This window comes from Staurois parvus, unplaced genomic scaffold (assembly GCF_062004578.1).
Source record: "Staurois parvus isolate SC_StPar_1 unplaced genomic scaffold, SC_StPar_1.0 ptg000287l, whole genome shotgun sequence".
Classification (NCBI taxonomy): Eukaryota; Metazoa; Chordata; class Amphibia; order Anura; family Ranidae; genus Staurois; species Staurois parvus.
The window spans coordinates 6323845-6344503 of NW_028318083.1; the positions used below are offsets into that span (position 1 = coordinate 6323845).

General features: G+C 42.2%; 1 protein-coding gene across 2 annotated transcripts in view; it reads right to left on the minus strand.

The window, feature by feature from the left end:
- Positions 1 to 20659, minus strand: part of FARS2 (phenylalanyl-tRNA synthetase 2, mitochondrial) — a 537715-nt gene that overhangs the window by 112226 nt on the left and 404830 nt on the right. Inside the window, exon 7 of one of the 2 annotated variants that reach the window (XM_089682200.1) lies at positions 3607 to 3758. The exons of the other annotated variant lie outside the window; for it this stretch is intronic. Coding sequence (XP_089538326.1) covers positions 3607 to 3758 — 152 coding nt within the window. The remainder of the gene's footprint in view (positions 1 to 3606; positions 3759 to 20659) is intronic. 2 annotated transcript variants of the gene reach the window in all.

Sequence of the window (20659 nt, forward strand, 5' to 3'; positions counted from 1 at the left end):
TGATTTTACTGTTGTGAGTTTAGTAACACTTTAAAGCAGTAGTAAACTCACTGGGAAAAAAATTTCCCTGCAAGACAAAGGCATAATGTGCTAGTATGCATCGCATAGTAGCATATTATGTGAAACTACCTTAAAACGAAGCCCTCCAGCAGCGCCCTGTCACCGCTGACAGGGCTTCCATCTTCACTTGGTCCTTCTTCCAGTTTCACGGACTCTGGTGGCTTGAATGACCAAGCCGCGATGACATCACTCCCACGCATATGGGAAAGTCCCTTTTTATGGCACACAGCTTTGAAGAAACTACATGGGCATGCCACTCCTTCATAGTGCATGAGTCAGTACTCTACACAGGTAAATATCTCCTAAACGGTGCATGTTTAACCCCTTTGCGCCGGCCGCACGCAGATGTGCGGCCTCCCGGCGTCTGGGCCTAGACGCCGAGCGGCCGCACATTTGCGTCCATGGAACTAAATACATATGTGCTGAGAGCGCGCGCCCTGCGCGCTCCCCGCACACATGTGTAGTACTCACGGAAAGGTCCCGTTCCGCTCTTTCGAACGGGACCTTTCCCGATCATGTGACCGCCGTGACGCGTCATCACGGCGGTCACATGATTCCTAAACCACGCCCCAGCGCCCCGCCTCCCGACGTCAGAATCTCTTAAAGGGCTGGGAGGCGTCGGCGGGAAGGGGTTAAGAGATATTTACAGTACCTACAGGTAAGCCTTATTATAGGTTTACCTGTAGATACAAGTAAAAAAATCAAACTTTACTACCACTTTAACAACCAGCAAACAACATGGCCACAATATGTATTGTGGAATGCAGCACTTCCATATCATTTGCTTTGAAAATCCCCCCCCCCCACAAACAGATCTTCAGAGACTGAGTCAGACCAACATGGACTGGCATTGACCTGGAGCCTGCGGCTTACCCCAGGAAAAAAGATTAATCAGAAAAAAGTAATCCCTTAATAACTCAGATGTATACGAGTAAGTGTGCGTCCTGTACTGTACAATCAAGAAATGTTTTAGTATATTTTTTACTGCAAATATTGGTTCGATAAACCTTTGCACTAATATTGGGTCACAAAAATTAAACTACCACCATTTTATTCTCCCGGGTTTCTCCTTTCAGAAAACATATAAGAGGCTTAAATAATCTTCAGGCCTAAAATGTGCATTTTAACATGTGCTCAAAATATACAAAAACAGCTCTGGCAGAAAAAGGGTTAAAGGCGAGCATGAAGAGATTACAGAGAATAGTTAATGCACAGTTAGTAACAAAAAATATAAAGATACTAGCAGATATAGTAAAAGCGGAATTATTTTTTCATTTTGGTTTACAAATACCTACTGCTTTTCTAGTATCAGATGCTGCTATTTAAGTCTGATGCTGCTGTCACCACCTATGATGTGAAATTTCCAAATCACACTTTAAGTCTGCATCTGCTGTACAGGGGATGTCTGTATTACTGGTGACACATCCTGGGAGCTCTCATAAACAAGAACACATTGTCACTAGATGAAATACAAGGCATTTCAGCTCTAGGCTCCCTGCAGAAGGTGATTTTGACTGCAATTTCAGTTCTAATGTTAAATATCCCCTACAGTACCACATATGGCTATCATGGGGAAAGTCAGGAAAAAGTGATGGCATTATTTAGCATACTGAATTAGACATATTCATTTTGTGTTTACACCACTAACATTTAGTCAAGTTACACAAATTAAATACATTTTTTTCAGGGACTACTGACACTTACTAGTATTAAGACGAGCTATAAAGTGCTGTATAATACATAATACATTTTTTGAGACCTGGTATGTTTTTACGTCTGCCACTTTCACTGTCTGGATCAAATTTTATTTTTTTAGCTCCTGTTTTCAACATGAGCAGCTAATTGAACTTTAGTTCAATATCAGATAGCCCGCAACAAATCAAATAACTTATTATTATACAGGATTTATATAGCGCCAACAGTTTGCTCAGCACTTTACAATATAAAGGGAGACAATACAGCAACAATACAGTTCAATACAAGAGGGTTAGGAGGGCCCTGCTCCTTGGAGCTTACAATCTAAGAGACTTGCACTTCATTTTTCATGGTGCACTTACTGTACAATCATGGCCAGATTTTATTGGAGACAAGTGAACAGCATTGTACCTGTTAATTCAACAAGGGCTGGGTGTAGCTTTATCATTATAGATTCTTTTTTTGTCATTTTCAGCATTCACAGTGCATTCTTTTGCCCCTTTATGAATGTATGACACTTATCCGAAGGCGAAGCATTAGGGTTGAAGGAGATCGTCATGACTTTATCAGTCAGATTGTAATGGCCAGACAGTTGGGAAAGAACTGTACATTCTGTTGGGGGGACCTCATTGCTGGTTTTGCAGAGCATAATAAGCCAGGATGATATTCATCATACCGGTATCTCGCCAGCAACCACACAAAACTGAGAAATCAGCTGGTCTTTAATCCAAACACCAGTGGGTGGTACAGGAAAGAATGTATGGGAACAACAGTGGGAGAATGTGGCAAATATATATTTCCAAGTAAGAAAACAGAACCAAAAAGGAAAACCTTGCTTGCTATTTTTATTATTCCCGTTATTTAGAACAGTATTCAATTACAATAATATTCAACAATTTCCTGGGTAACCAAAAAAAAAAAATATGGCAGAGAACAAGTAAAAGCATTCAATGAGCTACTATTTCTATTTTGTAAATACAATGCTAAAGAGCTTGCAAATGCCTGCCTCGGTGGTAAAAATAGGCAGTTCAGTGGCAGTTTTACCATTGACCCCCCCCCCCCTTTAAGCTGCAAAGGCAGCCAGACATGATTGTATACATGCTGTGGCTGCAAAGATTTGCAGCATGAGCCCACACCCTTTAAAGTGGTATGAGCCAAAAATGACCATTGACTTATTTCTGCAGAAGTCCCCAGGAGCTCCCAAAAACCCAAGGCACCAGCAGTATACGAACACTAACTTTCATGTATGTTAGAGCTGAAGCATGCTCCCACAGTATACCACAATATAAGGAGCTCTCAATATTTAAAGATATCAGGGTTATGTCTTAGCATCATCTTAAAAAAAGCTAACAATTTTCACACTGCATGATTTCCTGGCACTAAAGTTACCAAAATAAAATGCAACCATATTATGAGTATTGTGTGTAATTAACTGGCCATTAGTGAATCTTCTGAGGGTAGTAGTTGGAGGTGCTTGTTCTCACATAGGGAGCCTTTCCAACCTGTTTGGAGGTCTTGTGAGCAGGCTCAATCCCTTCATTTGTTATGAACCTGGGGATAATTAAGTTATGGCCTGTACACCATTGGGCGAACAGCAACAGCAGGTCCAGGAACTCATGCAGCTCATTTAAGAAAAGGTGTGTATCTGTATGTCTGCCAGTCATAGAGAAATACTTTATATGTCCAGCTATGGCCAAGGTCATAGTTTTTTTCAAAATTCACACATGCTTTTTCTTCCTAAAACTGACTTCCTACAACTGGGATTATCCACATGCAACAAAAAAAAAAAAAGAATTTGATGAAGGCTATAAAGAGTAGAAATAAATAATGCATATAGTAAAATAAACTTACTTTGAATGAGTATATTGATCAATTAATGTCACTTCTTCAACAATGTCTCCTGCAATACTGCGGACTAGATCATAAAAATCATTCTCCATATATCCTTCACTAGGAAGCCAGAACGAGATGTCATTGGCCACAAATGGAAACTTGCTTATTGGCTGGGAAAATAAAACAACCATTTTATTTCATGCACATGGACAAACATAAATGCAGAAGTATTAACAACAGGTGAAAAAGTTAATAAGGAGAGTGGATGTGTAATGTGTGCTGCTTTTACTAACAGATTTGTCTGCTTTTTCTCTCTGAACTAAGAGTTGATTTCAGGGAGAAGGAACAGACAGATCGCTGTCTGTGTGCAATTCTGTGTGTTTGTCAACACAGAACTCTGTGCTGTGATTGGCCACAGCAGATCAGCAGTTATTCAGCCATAATAATTGACTGTACCTTGCCATCAAACTTGTGCTGTGTCGAATCACAGCTCAGGTCAGCATGCCCACCACCAAACCAGGAAGTACACCGACACCGTGATGTACCCATACCTGTGCTGCCCAGTCGTACTGTGAGTGGGTCGGTAAGAAGTTAATATAAATAAGTAAATGAAAAGTACTTTCATTTAGGGCAAACAAAACAATGAAAATGCCACACCATATCATCTTTTCTGATATTTTTAGGAAGTAGGAGGTAAACCCTTACAGCTATAATAATGTTTAGTTCAATCTGAGTTTATTGTAAATTTTAAGAAACATGGAATACAAGGAAATACAGGTAAAGTGAACAGATAACAAAGAAAGGTTGAATATTGTATACCATAATCCGAACAACATAGTGTTGAAGTGAGAATATGATACATACAGGTTTTGACGACATGAATTCATGAAATTGGAAGAGGATGTATAACACCTGAAATAGGTGAAGTATTGTATACTTATGTGAGTAAGTGATTGTCGGGCTCTTAGGTCCCAGAGGAACACATAGAAATCGGAGGTCATGGGAACACATCTCAGACTACAGAATAGGGATGATAATTGTAACAGGTGAAATGGTTATTATATTAAAGAGAGACGTTCAAAGAAGAAAGAGAAAAGGAAAACAAGTAAAGAGCAGGAGAGGAAAGGGAAGAAATAAGAGATTGAGTATTCGTTCCACCATGGCTACACCAGAGAAGGGTCGGCTTCGCTGGCAACCCATGAATTAAGTTTGGAAGACTGTCGGAACATGGTCCAGGGGGTGCAGATGGACGAGAACAGATCTTCTTTTCCCATTTCCCTTGCCAACAGGCTTTCCAGGTCATGTATAGATTCCAGCTCGTTGACCCATTCCCCCAGGGAGGGCACAGTAGCTGATTTCTAGTGGCATGGGATGACTGCCCTGGCTGTGGCCACAAGGTGTCTCAAGATATATCGTTTCACTGATTTAGAGGTCCAGGCATTATGGAGTGGAGGGTTATCTCCAGCAAAGGGAGAATAGATGTTGCCATCAATTTGTAGTACAGATCAAAAATATATTGCAAGAGTTTCCAAATAGGGGGACAAGTCCAACAAAAGTGTACCAGAGTACCTTGTGAGCTTTGCCAATGCCAGCAAGTATCTGGAAAGGATGAGTGGAACCGGTGAAGAATCGATGGGCATCTGTACCATCTAGTTATCAACTTGAAACCTTTTTCCTGAGTTTTGGTAGCGGGGGAGAAAACATGGGTCAGAATGAAACATTTTTGCCAGTCCAGGGGGAAAATAGTAAGCTGTAGATCCACCTCCCAGGCATGGGAGTATAGTTGGGAGACTACATGGGAGGGAGGTTCAGACTGGAGCAGGATGGATTTGAAGGCTGTTGGCGAAGTTAGAATGTCAGAAACAGAGAAAAAAGAACATAAGACACTATTTGTTGTCTCTTTAACTAGGTGAATGAAGCTGGAGGAGGGAACATGCCTGGGGTCATTGATATCAAGGATGGGTCCACTCAAAGGACTTGGGCTAATCTATGATCTTGTACATTCCAAGCTCCAAAACTGGGGGCAGAGAGAGCCGGGGGGAAAGCTGGGGTCTCAAAGAATGGAGTCATGGGTCCCATATACTTGCAAAGACTGTAAGTAGACATCCAATGCTCCCATACACGGAGAATATGTTTAGTGAGATCACTAAGAGTTAAAACGTTGGGGCGGAAAGAATGCGGGGTCCAAGGTAATGCTTTGAGATCAATAGGACACGAGTTGTTCTAATTGGACCCATAGCTTACATGAGTGGTTATGGAACCAGTCTAGTAGTTGAATAAGGACAGCTGCTTAGTGGTAGAGAGAGGTGTCAGGGGCTCCCACTGAGGGGGTAGTCCAATGAATTCTAGGACGTTGTGCATTCCAGATAAAAACAGAAAATAGACAGTGTAATTTACTCTACCCAGCCAGGGCAATCTATTGGTAGCATAAGATGATAAGTCCGCTTGAGTCCGGTGGAGTAAGGGCAGAAAGTTTTTTTTTTTCTCATTTACTTTTTATTGATTTTCAAAATGTTTACAACAGAGTTGCATAAATCGTGAAATAAACAGTAACAAAGAAAGAACAAGTAAAGAGGCTGATCGCTGAGAGGTATATAGGTACGTACAATGTCAGTACATAACAGTGAATTAGCAATCATTTGCAGACAATTGAGTAGGTAATTCAGAAATAAAAAGATCCCAAGGCTCCCAAACTGCCTCAAAGGTGGGGACAGCGTTAGCATGTAAAGCAGTGAGGTATTCCATTCTTCTAATCTCTGCTATAACCTTCACTAATTCTGATCATGTAGGAGGCGTAGTAGAATGCCAATGCATGGGAATGGTTCTTCTGGCCGCTGTTAAAACATGGGAGGATAATTCCTTGGCAAATTTGGAGAGGCCTGAAAAAGGTAGACCCAGTAAAAAGTGAATGGGCTCAAATGTGACAGGAGCCTTTATGAGTAGCTACAAAAGGTTAAGGACCTCTCTCCAAAATGGTGCAATGTGTTGGCAGGTCCAGAAAATGTGGAAGAGAGTGCCAATTTCCTCGCCACATCGCCAGCAGGCAGGAGAAGTGTTCAGATTGCGAGCATGGAGAACCTCAGGAGTCCTATACCAAAACATGAGTCGCAACTGAAATAGATTGGCCTCGGCCCAGGGACACATGCAGGCCAACGCCAAGCTATCCGGGAGACTGGGATTAAGTATAACATTGGTCAGGGGGGAATACTGAGAAGCCAGAGCAAATCTAACCCTACTACACCGCTTCCATATAGATAACGTGAAATGCATGGGCCCAAGCAGGAGACGTTTGTAAGAGGTGGTTTCAATGTTGGGCGAGGACCAGAATAGAAAGCAGGGGTGTGTTAGACTTATCTATAGCCACTCAATCTCAGCCCATTTATTAGGGGGGCATTGGGAGGACCACTAAACAAGGGCACGAAGGTGAGTAGCCAAACAATACGACACAATGTCTGAAACATGAAAGAGGGGGGAAATTAGCTTCATAAAGGGAGTGGTATGAGAAAGTAAGATTGATACCTAAATACTTCAAGACGTGGGGGCACCACCAATAGGGATAATTTAACTGAAGGCGGATAGAATTATAGACGGTATATGGAGTGGTAATGCTTCAGTTTTAGACGTGTTGACCTTATAACCTGATAGTGTACCAAAAAGCTGTAGAGTACGATGTAAGACTGGCAGGGCAATGTGTGGTTCCGTCAGCGTCAGCAAGATATCATCAGCAAAAAAAAAAAGACAGTTTAAAGTCCCTATCGTGGGTGCGAATCCCATGGATATCTGGATTGGTTCTAATAGCTATAGCCAGGGGTTAAAAACAGGATAAACAAAGGTGAAAGTGTGCATCCCTGGTGAGTTCCATTGGACATCCAAAAGGAAGGGGATAGAAATGACACTAACTGACCTGGGAAGAGGGAGTGGAGTAGAGGGATTTTAAAGCAGCTACAACGGACCACTAAACCCGAATCTTTCCAGGACTAGAAACATGTATGGCCAACTTAGTCTATCAAATGCTTTTTGGGCACCCAAGCTCAACAGGAGAGTAGGGGCTGGAGAGTTATTGAATAGATCAATCAGGTCAATGGTCCTCTTGGTGTTATCTGCGGCGTGTCTAGCCGAGACAAATCCCCCCTGATCTCTGTGTATAAGCTTGGAGATACATTTGGCCAATCTGTTAGCTAGTATTTTCATAAAAATCTTGTAGTCAGAATTTAAAAAGGCTATAGGGCGATAATTATCCGGATGGGAATGATCCTTATCCGGCTTGGGGATCACAGAAATGTATGCGTGGGTAAAATCATCGCATGGATGCACCCCGTTCAAGAGATCCCGGAACAAGGTTAAGAGATGGGGGGCTAAGATGTCGATAAAGGACTTGTAATATGAGTAAGGAAGACCGTCTGGCACAGGAGATTTGTGAGAAGGGAGGTGTTTGACAACATCCAATAATTCTTCAGTAGAAGTGTCCGTATTCAGAGCTGTGACATTAGAGGGTGACAAACATGGCAACTGAAAGGAGTAAAAAAAAAAAAAGCGTCAAATGCAGCCATCTGAAGAGGAGAGTGATTATCAGGGGCTAGGCAATTATAAAGTTTCTCATAGTATTCCCCAAATACTGTAGCCATAACATGTGGGTTATATGTGGGCTTCCCATCAGACTGGAGGAGGTAGCTCAGTAATGAGGGGGACATTTGGGATTTGAGTCTATTTACAAGCATACCATGCGGTCTATTAGAAAACTCATAACATTTTTGCCTAGCCCAGGATTATCTAGTAATCAACGCTCGGCCAAAGATAATTGATGCAGGAGGAATTGTCTGCCACAAACAGAGGCCTTCTTCAAACGAAAACCCATGGAGATACAGAGGCCTCTGAAAATGGCCTTATGGGCCTCCCAGAGGGTTGAGGATTATGATAATGAACCAGTGTTAAGTTGAAAATAAGTATCCAAACCTCGAGATAGCTCCTCTCGAAGTTGTTCCAAGTGCAGAAAACTCTCATTAAGGCGCCAATGACAAACCTTAGGAGAGGAGGTCGGGAGAAGGAGAGCAAGTGACAATGAGGCCTGATTCAACCAAGTCATCGGGTTTATCTCCGAGGAAACCAAAAAGGGTATCAGGGAACAGTGACAAAAAGTGGTCCAGTCTAGAGAACATGTGATGTGGAGTAGAATAAAATGTGAATTGCCTATGGAGGGGATTTCTGATTCGCCAGACGTCAAACAGACGATGCTCCCTAATCAAAGAGAGCCGTTGAGGAGGAGCATAGTCTTGGGGGGACATAACCTGATTAAAATCCCCATCCAACAATCATGCATGGAGTAGATAGGGAAGATATAACGACCTAGTGTGTCAACTCAAGAAGAGGAGACCCTCAGGGAGCAGTTTTTCCGAATCAAAATAGCTACTCCCTTCCCAGGGGGATCAAAAGCTGAGTAAGCCTGCGGAAAGCTTTTGGAAGCAAAACGAAAAGAGCCATCCTGCTTGAAATGGAATGAATATGACATCTGCCCCTGAGGATCTAAACTCCTTCAAAACCAATTCAGTCCCTTGACATTATATGACAACAGCTGTAAAGGCATCATAAAACAGTAATAAGTGTAGCAGCTGTGAAACCTGAGCATATAGTATAATTGTCATCGATGAGGCAAAAAAAGGAATAACAGAAATAGAGAACCAGGTGATTACCTTGGCAACAGGCCTAGTACAAACAAATATATCACTCAAAACAGAAGCCGTAGGGATTACGGCCAGAAACAAAGATATTATCAAAGATATAAACCCAGGATATTGGAAATATCCCAAGTCGTCAGGTCTAAAAACCTGACACACAAGGGAGCAACACGGCAGCTGACCCATAACGGCAGGTGCCTACCTCAATGGTGTACAAAATAGCCATAAGCAGGACACAACAATTAAGAAAGTTAAGGCACACATTGGGGCTCAGGAACTCAATTAACAGGGCGGGGGACCTGATATATAAGAGAGTCAGATGGTGGGGCCCATCAAACCAGGAAGTCGGGGACATTGAGACAATGCATGGAAATCTCTTCCTCACAGTTTTAGCAGGTGTCCAGATTTTGCGTGGAGTAGTGGAGGACCTGGACGGGGTAGGAGGCTGCAGAAGGTCTTCTTCCGGCAAGGGAGGTAATCCCAACTATTTAAAGATGGAGTCCGCTTCGTGCAGATCATGAAGTACGACTTGGGCATTGTCTTTGGAGACAACTATCTTGAAGGGGAATCCCCACTGGTAAGTGATGCGGTGCTGCTGGAGATGAGTGCTGACCGGCTTCAAGGCACGCCTTTTTTCCAAGGTGATGGGGGACAGATGACTGAAAATTTTAAGTCTGTCTCCTTTAAATTCCAGGGAGGACTTGTTACAGGTGGAAGAGAGTAAGGCTTCTTTGCTGTCAAAGTAGTGGAAGCGAATGATAACATCTCTAGGCCTAGTACCCTCAAGGGGCTTCGGGCCTAATCCATAAGCCAATCTACTTCTATTACTTTGGGTCCAGAGTGGCGAACAGAGACTGCAGGTAACGTTGAAGGTGGGCATCAGGGACCATTTCAGAAATGCCACGGATATGAATATTTTGGCAGTGCTCCCTGTTTTCCAAGTCTTCCTGCTGGAGCTGCAGCTGAGACACGGAATGTTTCAGAGTCACATTATCCTCTTCCAAGACATGGATACATTGCACCAATTCATCAAACTTAGACTCAAATTGGTCTGTGGGGTTTCCCAATTGGGTAATCTCCCCCTAAGCTCCTCAGCCAACTTCCTAATTTTAGCAGAGATAGTGCGGGTGATATTGTGTAAATATACTTCCAGTTTGTCCTCCATGATATCCACCGTCAAAGAAGGGACCACCAGAGTAGAAATTAAGGCAGCAGGAGCTTCTGTTTCTGTCCCCTCCATCTCTGCGGACCCTCTGAAGCACTCACTTGGGCTGCTCGAGGCCAGGGATGCAGGCCTAGCGAAAAATCGATCCACGATAAGAGCAGAAAGTTTATCGAATAGAGTTGAGATGAATCTGTGGGTATTTGTATGCTTAAATATTACATAGAAGTGGAACCGGTTTTGAAAGGGAAGGTTAAAGAAATACGCTGTAAATCCAAGAATAGTTTCAGGAGGACTACATTGCAGCCCTTGTATCTCTATGGAGATAGTTTTATTTTAAGTAATGTTTGTATACTGAATTTTCATAATTTTGTAGATGTTTTTGTATTTTTCGTACCTAAATATTACGGATAAATGGTAAAAAAGATGATACAAAGTCTATCTACATCTTACATAGCCTTGTAACTAGTCAACAGGTCTTGTTGTCTCAGATCCACATCATTAAAGTATAACTAAATAAAAAACAGTTTATATTGCTGTCTGTGTCCTCGTTATGGAGATTCACCCTTTCCATTTGTCCTGTTTACCTTGATTGAAAGTGAAAGTAAAAGAAAATCCCGAATTTTGGGCTGTCTCCAGAAAAGTAATAGAGGGGAAATTTTCCAATGGGGACACTAGGTTCTAGTGACCTGGGGGTCCCCAAGGGATTCTCTTAATTTGTAGGGATTTCCTCTGACTTCCTCTTTGGCCATGGGACAGGAAGTAAAGGGAAATCTTTGCAATGGGACATGGATGGTGAAAAAAATCTAACAGGGGTTAAAACCCTCCCTTGCTCTATCCAAAATGAAAAAAAAAATCAGTGCAGGACTATTTGAATGAACTATTTGAATAAATGAATTTAAGCCAATCAAATAGGTAGTATCCACAACATCAGAATGAAACATCAATCATGTCAGAAGATCTTTCCCACTCTTCAGCTTTCAGTTTTATTGCAAGATAGAATTACAGACAACCCATGGCATGGTTTAGGTAAGAGTAGTGTAACACCCTGCTATTGTTCAGACTGCAGTATGTTAGAAAAGACACAAGGTGGCAGTGTCCTGCAACTCAGTGACACACTCTGGTAAAAGCTTTATGGATCTTATCAGCTGAACTGCAGAACTTTGTTAGAAGGCTGCTAATTGGGGGACTATATTTTTCCAGAAGATCTGGCGTGTGGGCGGATGCATATAAATGTAGAAGCCCGGGGAACAGGAACAGGAAGTGAGAGGGGAAAGAGAGCAGAAGTGGAGAAAGAGAGCTGTGTGGGCTGCCAGAGTACCGGACCAGGCCGCAGAGGGAGAGAGGAGAGAAGCCAGGAGGGATCGCTGACCACCAGCATTGCCAGCCTAGAGAGAAAGAGAGACATCCTGCTGGCAGGCGACTCAGTGTGCTATGATCGGACAGAGTGCTGCAGCAGGAATCAGAGAACAGCTGGGGCCATCAGCTGCTGAGAGAGAGAGACCGCTAGGATCTGTTAGAAGCCATAAGTCAGGTGAAAGAGTCCCATATACCAGCCAAACAAGTGAACACTGACATTCCTTTACAATCTGTCACTTTTCTGCACACAGTTGCAGACATTGCATATAGTTAACGTGTGTTGCAGACTAGTTCCCCCGGCCGCTACTATTTAACACACACCATTGCTCCCTTAAACATTGGCCTACCCTCCTAAAGGAACATCTACCACCATTGCCATTAGTAGCTGCCGCCCAGAGAGGAGTTGCCCTTTGCCAGCAAGTACTTCTGCCAACTTCTGACAACTTTTTACCTAAAGTTTGCAACCTGCTTAGTACATTAATGGGACACCACCCAAGTCAAGGGATAGTATCTGTGCTTCCTTTTTTTTCCCTTGCATTAATCCTTTGAGGGACTGCCACTTTCATCTCTTCCCACTTAAAAAGTCTGGATCATTGTAGTGCACCAACTGGGTCCCAACAAGCAGAAAAAAGATTCCTCATTGCATTTAAAGGGACATTGGCTACCCTAATTAAAGGAGCTCTTTTCTATTTCAGATTTAAACCTTGCCATCAGATCCTAAGAGCCCAAAGTGAGCTAGTTGCACCTTTGATAGTTTCCTGCTCACTGGGGACTAGAAGCACCTCAGGTTTGAGGTTTTGGGTTAACTTCTGAATAGCAGGCCTGCCAACACTGATTGAGATTTTGCTATATGTGTTGTTTTCTTTGCTTAGAGTTACCAAGAGGGGTAATTGCCATTACGTACACATATACCACTCTATGCTGTTTGACCATGCTTACATTCAAATTTAATATAAACATCCTATTAGTTCATTCCAATCTGTGTGTAAGTCTATTTTCTGATGATAATTTACTCTGGTCAAGAAAGTACTGTGGTGTCAGTAGGGGTTGGGCTTTCAGAGAGGGGTCCACAGCAACAGGGAGCCCAAAAATAACTCAGCAGCTCCAAAGGGGGTAGTGCTACAGTAGGTTAATTCATAAATGAGCCTAAAGAAGCTTTTATATTTGTCTGGTGTTCCCCTTTAATTGTAACACAGATAGGCACAACTGTTTGTGCATGTTCCTAGCAAGCAAACATTGCAGGTGACAACCATATATTTTCTTATTTATCCTAGATGGTATATCATGTGGTATCTTCAAAGCAGCCTAATTGTGAAAATGCCTTGTACACACACCAGCTAAAAAAGGTGTCTATGATTCATTTGGACTAATGAAACCCTCAGTGAATGAGCTGTGAAATCAAAGGGTTTTTCACAGCCTGGTATATGGATAAACCTGTCAAATGAATTAATTTTCTGCAAAGGAGAAGCAAAACAATATGAAGGATCTACCAGAATACATAGATGAGTGGCATATATTGCTTCAAACTGCTCTCTTGCTATAAAATGCTCCATACGATGGTTCCCCTGTAAGTAATTACAAATGCTGCCACATGCACAAACACAAAAAAATACATCTTGGAATAATTGTTTTATATTTTTGTAGCAAGAGCCGTCTTTTAAAAGAGGAAAAAAAACTGACACAGTTGATAGAAAAAGCTTGAAATAAATGTGCACTATGCCGAGCTGCAGAGGAAAAACCTGTCTTCAGGGAAGCAAATATTTTTACCCATTTATCACCTAACTGAGCAGCTGATCTACATAGCTTTCATCTGAATGCTTACTTATGCCGGTATTGGTGCCAATAATTTTCAGCTGCTCTCTTTAGTTTTAATTCATAGTCGTAAAAGCTGTATAATACAGAACTAGTAAAAATGTTGTAGTATTTTGCTGGGATTAAGATTTTATTATATGATTATGCACATTCAAAATATGTCTGCCATACAGGAACATACTAGAAGTTTTATTTTCAGTAGTCACAAATTAAATGGTGCTTTCCGAAAGGCTTTCTAAATTATCAGTGGGATTATCCAGTCCCCTATTGAACCTTTTGATAACCTAAAAAAATTGTTCCATATTCTGCATCTTATGTTACTATAATCTCACAGCAGGCAATATACCTTCCATTAAGATATGGAAATCAATTCCCAACACAGGGTGGTTACTGTGGGGACATATACATCGCTCCAAAGTGCCACGTCCTATTCAAATAGTATTGGAAGAAATAGATCCTTATGGACTTTATAGGCACTACAACAATGGTTCATAAAAGAATATTATTATTATTATTATTATTATTATACAGTATTTATATAGCGCCAAAAGGTTTGCTCAGCGCTGTACATTATAGTGGGGGACAGTACATGAGACAATACAGTAACAAAAACAAAACACGAGGGGTTCGAGGGCCCTGCTCTTTCGAGCTTACAATCTAGGAGGGAGGGGATAGTGGTACAGGAGGAAGTGGCTGTGGGGGATGGAGTGGTAGAGATCAGCTGTTAGGTGAGAGTGGGGTAGGCTTCCCTGAAGAGATGGGTTTTCAGGGTGCGCCTAAAGGTGAGGAGGGTAGGTGACAGTCTGATGGATTGGGGTAGTGAGTTTCAGAGGATGGGGGAAGTCCTGGAGAAGTCCTGCAGTCGGGCGTGGGAGGAGGAGACCACGGAGCTAGAAAGTAGGAGGTCTTGTGAGGAGCGAAGAGTACAGGAGTGAATGTCACTTTATTAAGCATACATAGACGTAAAATGATACATACAATTATAAAATGATTACAGATTATGAACTATCCCTGTAACATACAGCAATGTATAGTCAGTGCAGATACATGTACTGCGAGTAGGTGCCACAGTAGAAAATACTGTAAGTCGGCAAAAGTTAAGAGAGGATACTCTGATAGTAGTAAGTACAATAGCTCAACATGTTTTGCGGTAATATCATTTCTTCAGGAGCTGTAAGAAGACTTCTATATGAAAAGATATAAGTTGATAAACAAACATTATATACACTATCAAATGTATACATATCAGACCAATTGAACAGCTATAATACCTTAAAGTACATGCATCTGCACGAAGGCAATGGGGGGAATCCAGCCATACCATGAGGGGATCCCAACAGAGCTGGAGGGACAAGTCCATGTCCCACGACAACACCTAACGTATAGGAAGTATATGAAAGTTGGAAGCAGTGTAATGAAGCCCTCCTCGATAGTACCACTATAATTATAAAAGTCTGACTAAGCTCGACACTTATTTGAACATAGTAGAGTCAATGGTTCTGGTCCAAATAAGACACATATATATAGACTAACAAGGGGCCATGGTTGTGTATGAAGAAGTCTCCACATGAAACAAAAAAGGGGGAAGAGAATAATTACACAGTATTCGGTTTGTAGAGCATACTAGCCCATTTGGCCCCCCACACGCCACACACTACTGGGGTGCCAAATAAATAGACAACCAGTAGTGAAAACAGTACACAAAGAGAAAAAATATATCGAGCCTTACTTGCATATAATAGGTCAATGACCCTAGGTAAGCTTGCTGATAATGGCAGTATAATAATATTCTTTTTGGGATAGCCTGTTGATTTGAATTGTGGCTCTTCCAGACAGCATACATTCCCCAGTCAATCATGTGTCAATCTGTAAATAGACACATGTATATATAACCCCATAGGTACATCCCAATAGTTAACATTGAATCCCCGTACTCATTATAGCAAATAGCTGTTCTATTGTACCTGTTTTAGAGATGCAAAAATGCATTGACTGCATGAGATCTTAAGACCGCCCAGGAGTCTAGAACGCCACCGCTATGTCATGCAAAGGGTCCCAAAGTTGCCTAGGAATACACAATGCCACCACCAGAGAATCTAGGGCCACCACTCACCCTCCCCATTTATGGGATACCAACACAAGATGCCCACGCCATCAGAGGCGCATGCACGCACTAGCCCACCATAAAGATGGCGATTAGCGCGCATACAGGCGACACCCAGCAGCCATCATGGACTACCACTGCATTAAGCAGCAATGCCCAAAGAACACTGTGTCCAGGCCCCCGCCCAGCGTGATGGGGACCCCGGTCGGGACACCACCAGCACCCATCAATCACAAGGCCCACTACATGGGGACCACGCACCGGCCCTCCCCCAAAAAACCTATCACCCTCAAGAATCAATACGTATATATATAACTATGTCAATAACATTGCTTAAATGGTACTGTCATATTCAAATATCTAGAAACCACTAAGTGTAAATTACAGAAATGGTTTATAAGACAGTGTTTCATTAATACCCGGCGGGTGTGTGGCATTTAACCATTCAATCCAAACCATTCTCTTTGCAATATGTGTTTATCCCAATTGCCACCTCTGGGGTCTTTCAAGATTACTTCTAATACCATAAATGAAACCATGGTGGTGTCAAATCTGTGGTATAGATCTAGCTGCCTACTAACTGGACTAATCATTTTGCCATTGGCAGAATAGTAAATATAATCATTTATTCTGGACTTCCTAATGGTTTTGCCCACATAGAAGGCCCCACGTTTGCAGGTCATGAGATATATTACATCTTCGGTTTCACAATCCGCACAAAATTTGGGACGGAAGGTTTCCCTGTTAGGCAAGATAAATACTTTGCTTGATATAATCAAAGGACATAGATTACAATCATTACATTTAAACATTCCTGCAGAGTGGGCTTTAGTATAAGTTAGATAAGGCATATAATGGCTCTTAGTAAGCGTGTCACGTAAAGACGTGGCTTTCCTAAATACAATTTCAGGGTAGTTGTTGATATAATTTTTCATAATCGGGTCCTCCAACAATAAGTGCCAGTGGTTTTGTAAGACCCCATGTAGGGCCTGATGTTGAGAGGAAAATTTAGTAATAAATTTTACCCGATGTTGGGAACTGCCATGCCTGGTTGATTGGTACAGCAGAGAGGTCCTCGATTGTCCCAAAGCTCTATTATAAGCTTTGCCTAATAGTGATTTTGAATATCCTCTTAATAGAAGACGTTGGCATAGTTGGTTGGTCTGAATCTTAAAGCCCCTGTCATGGGTGCAGTTGCGTCTGATACGGACATAATGTGTGTATGGAATACTCCATACTAAGGCTGGAGGATGGGCACTGGTTGCATGCAAAATTATATTGCCAGCTGTAGCTTTGCGGTATACAGTATTTGCTAAACAGTTATTCTGATCTTTGTGAATCTGTAGGTCTAAAAAAGTAATCATGGACACATGATGTTTAAGTGTGAATTTAAGATTGTAATGATTAACATTTAACTTGTCCACAAAGATTTTTAATGATTCAACGTCTGTGCAAATGATAAAGATATCGTCAATAAATCTATAACAATATAACGCATGATCAAGAAAAGTGCCCATAGCTTCGTTGAAGAAAATGTCCCGTTCCCACCCCTCCAGGCCCATGGCCACTCCCTGCACCTGGAGATAGTGGGACCCCTTAAATAAGAACCAATTGTGTGTCAAAATAAAAGACAAAACAAAAGTTTCAATAAGAACTCATTAAACTCCCGTTTAGAGCATTCCTGTTCGAATAAAAATGTCCATACAGTTCTTACACCTTGCTTGTGAGGGATGCTGGAGTAAAGAGCCTCCACATCTAACCCCCTGATATAATAGGTCATCCTGGTGGGGTCATGGGAGTTTTGTGGACTTTAGGTAGTGCATAAAACATAGGATCACGAAGGTGTTTTGGATTAAGGAAATCGTAAGTATCTTTGTCAATCAATGCCTCCAGGTAGGCCGTATTGATTAGATTTTTGTAATCTAACCCGAAATGGGATGATACCAATCTGTATTGCATAATATATCATTACACATTTGTTCATATTGCAATTTTGTCATCAAAACAATGTTGCCTCCTTAGTCAGATGGTTTAATGATTAAGTCAGGATGGTTCTGGAGTCTAGCAATGGCTTCTTGTTGTTTCCTATTGAGACTGCTTGTAGTGTATATCAAACTCATACGTTTGATATCACTAATAGTCGTTGTTAGGAAAGCCCAGATGTTAGTGTTGACTGTTAGGTCTGGGAAATTCTGAGTTTTGCATTTGAATTTTTTAATCAGGTTGTCCTGGGTTTCACAGCTCATAGTGATGTTATCGCTATTACCATCATTCAAATTTCCATGCTCCTCTAACAGTAACATCAAGTCACGCAATGCACGAAAGTCGTCCATAGTAAAATGCTTAATACGCTCAGTAAGTTCTTTTTCCTGTCTCAATCTTTGTCTAGCAAGGTCAAATAGAAATTTGAAAGTAAGATTTCTAGTAAATAGATACAGATCTTTTATCATTTAATGACGATCCAATTGGTAGGACAGAAACTGAGACCATACTTAAGAACCTCCAATTCATGCCTAGTGAGATAGTAAGGAGTAAGGTCAATAACACTCAGTTCAGAGTTTGTGGTATTCCCACAAGAGGTGGGTGTATTGGGGGTTGTGAATTGTTGTGTGTTATAAAAAGGATCCAAAGTTGCCTGTCTCATAAACATTTGTGAGGGATTTACCAGTCAAAAACCAGTCTGTGCTTGAGTAGAAGAGGTTAGTGATTGTGAACTGGAAATGTGTGAGGAAGGTGTCGGAGGAATAGCCGCCCTAGGGGTTCAAAATAGATTATGAGTTGAAAGTACCAGATTGTGAACTGAAGATTTGTAAAGCCTGTGTAGCTATCTGGCCTAGGTGGCTATTACATGTTTCAATGCCGTTGTAGAGGTTCCCATTGCCCAAGCAACCTGAGCACTTGAGACCTGTGGTGCACCCGGGGCAAGCTGTTGAAATTGATAATGGCATCTTTTTGGAGTGTGGAAGGGGCCATATCCACCCCTATAATCTTTTATTTTACGTGGACCAAGAAAGGTATGTGGTCGATGCATACGATTATCTTGTAGTGGTTGTTGAATAGAGGAAGAGGAGGAGTCGGACTCAGTGCCCTCATCCACATTTACATTCACATTGAAAAGCGAATTGGGATTGCCTTGTTGGGACAATCCACGGTTGTATGTTGGATTGGCCCAATGATAGGCATATTCCTTAGTAAAGGCCATATGATCCTTAGAAAGTTTGATCGGTTTTTTAGAAATAACTTCTTTGTTAGCTTTGGCTACATATTCTTTGACTTCCTGATATTTGCCCTTGTATTGTACGTGGTTCTTCACCGATTCATATTTATAATTAAGTAATAGTATAGTATTTGCTATAATGAATATAGGGATTCAATGTTAACTACCTCCTCTTACCTTTCTCAGCGCACTTTCAGTGTCACATACAACTCCTCCTCCTCTGCTCCACTTCCTCTTTCTGTTGGGGTACCCCAAGGTTCTGTTCTTGTGCCCCTACTTTTCTCTCTCTATACCTCCTCCCTGGGCCAACTGATAACCTCCCATGGCTTCCAATACCACCTCTATGCTGATGACACCCATATCTATCTCTTCACTCCCCTGCTCACCCTCTCAATCTCCTCACATATCACTGTAGCACTGCCCCTTGGGACAAGCTGGAATATATTATGGGTCCTGCGCTCAATAGATCCAACCCTAAGCAAACCCAATCCCTCTGGCACAACTGGTAATGAATAGCAAATACCCCGCCAAGAAATTTGCTGACACAGGGTTAAATGAAACAAGAACAATTTTATGGAGAATGAAATGCAGTGTAGAGGGGTGGGGTTCCCCTTTCAACTTCAAAACTTAATTTTCTTCTTTTATGCAATGCAGTAAATTTGGTCTGCCACTAGAGGGCTTCACAGCCAAGAGTCTCCGGATGGCAGAGTTGCACTTTAAGCAAAATACAACTGATATCAAACCAATAAACTTACTTATACTCTATCAATGAAATGTATTACCCACACCGGTGTATGATTCTGCTTCTGAGGGGCGTTAGCCAAAAATCACCTCAGAGTCAGAACATGCAATAAAGAGGTACCTCTAATAAGGCTACTAAGCCAGATTCCCCCACTTCAGTCCTTGTAACGGTGGAGCTCTAGTTGGTGCACGTTTAGTCCTTATAATGAAGTAAATAGCAGCTGAAGGCTTCTTTGGAGTTTCAGTTGGTGTGGGTTACATCCGATTTCACTAGGTTTCTGGGCTGAGAGGGTCCAACCTCAGTGTCTAAACGCAACACAAAGCACCCCAAGACCAGGAGCAGTTGCAGGATGCAATCTCCCAGTATGTGTCAGTCCCCGGGGCAGACAGTCTCAATTACACTGGTGGTGAGGGGCAAAGCAGGCAGGGGGATCTGTGGCTTGCACAGGGCCCTGGATGGGTGAGATCCCAGCAGTGGGGTGCGGATGTCCCAGTCTATATGCAAAGTGTAAATGGTGTGTCTTACTCTCTCCAGGGGGACAGCTCACCAGACTCTGAACAAACAGCAGGGTCCCTCTATCCGCGCTGGGTGCTGTAGTGCCTCCTCCTCTGCTTGGACGGGCTCCACGTGTCCCTGTCTTTTCTCCAGCCTCGTGTCTCTCCCTTCTCCCCCTTCCAGCGTTCTTTGCTGTGTAGTGGATGAGTCATGAACTTGGCAGAATGCCCAGGTTTTACAAACAGGAGAGAGAGAGAAAAGACTGACTGCTGATCATGTGATTCCTTCTGAATCCTCTGTACAAGGAGCCTGCTACATCACAAATCTACTAAGCGACATATCAGCATGGATGTCACATCACTACCTTAAACTCAATCTTTCAAAAACTGAGCTTGTAATATTTCCTCCTCCCCAGTCCCCCACTCATGACTTTAACATTAAGATCAACAGCACTACCATTGGTCCTTCCCCTCACGCCAGGGTGCTAGGCGTAATCCTAGACTCTGAC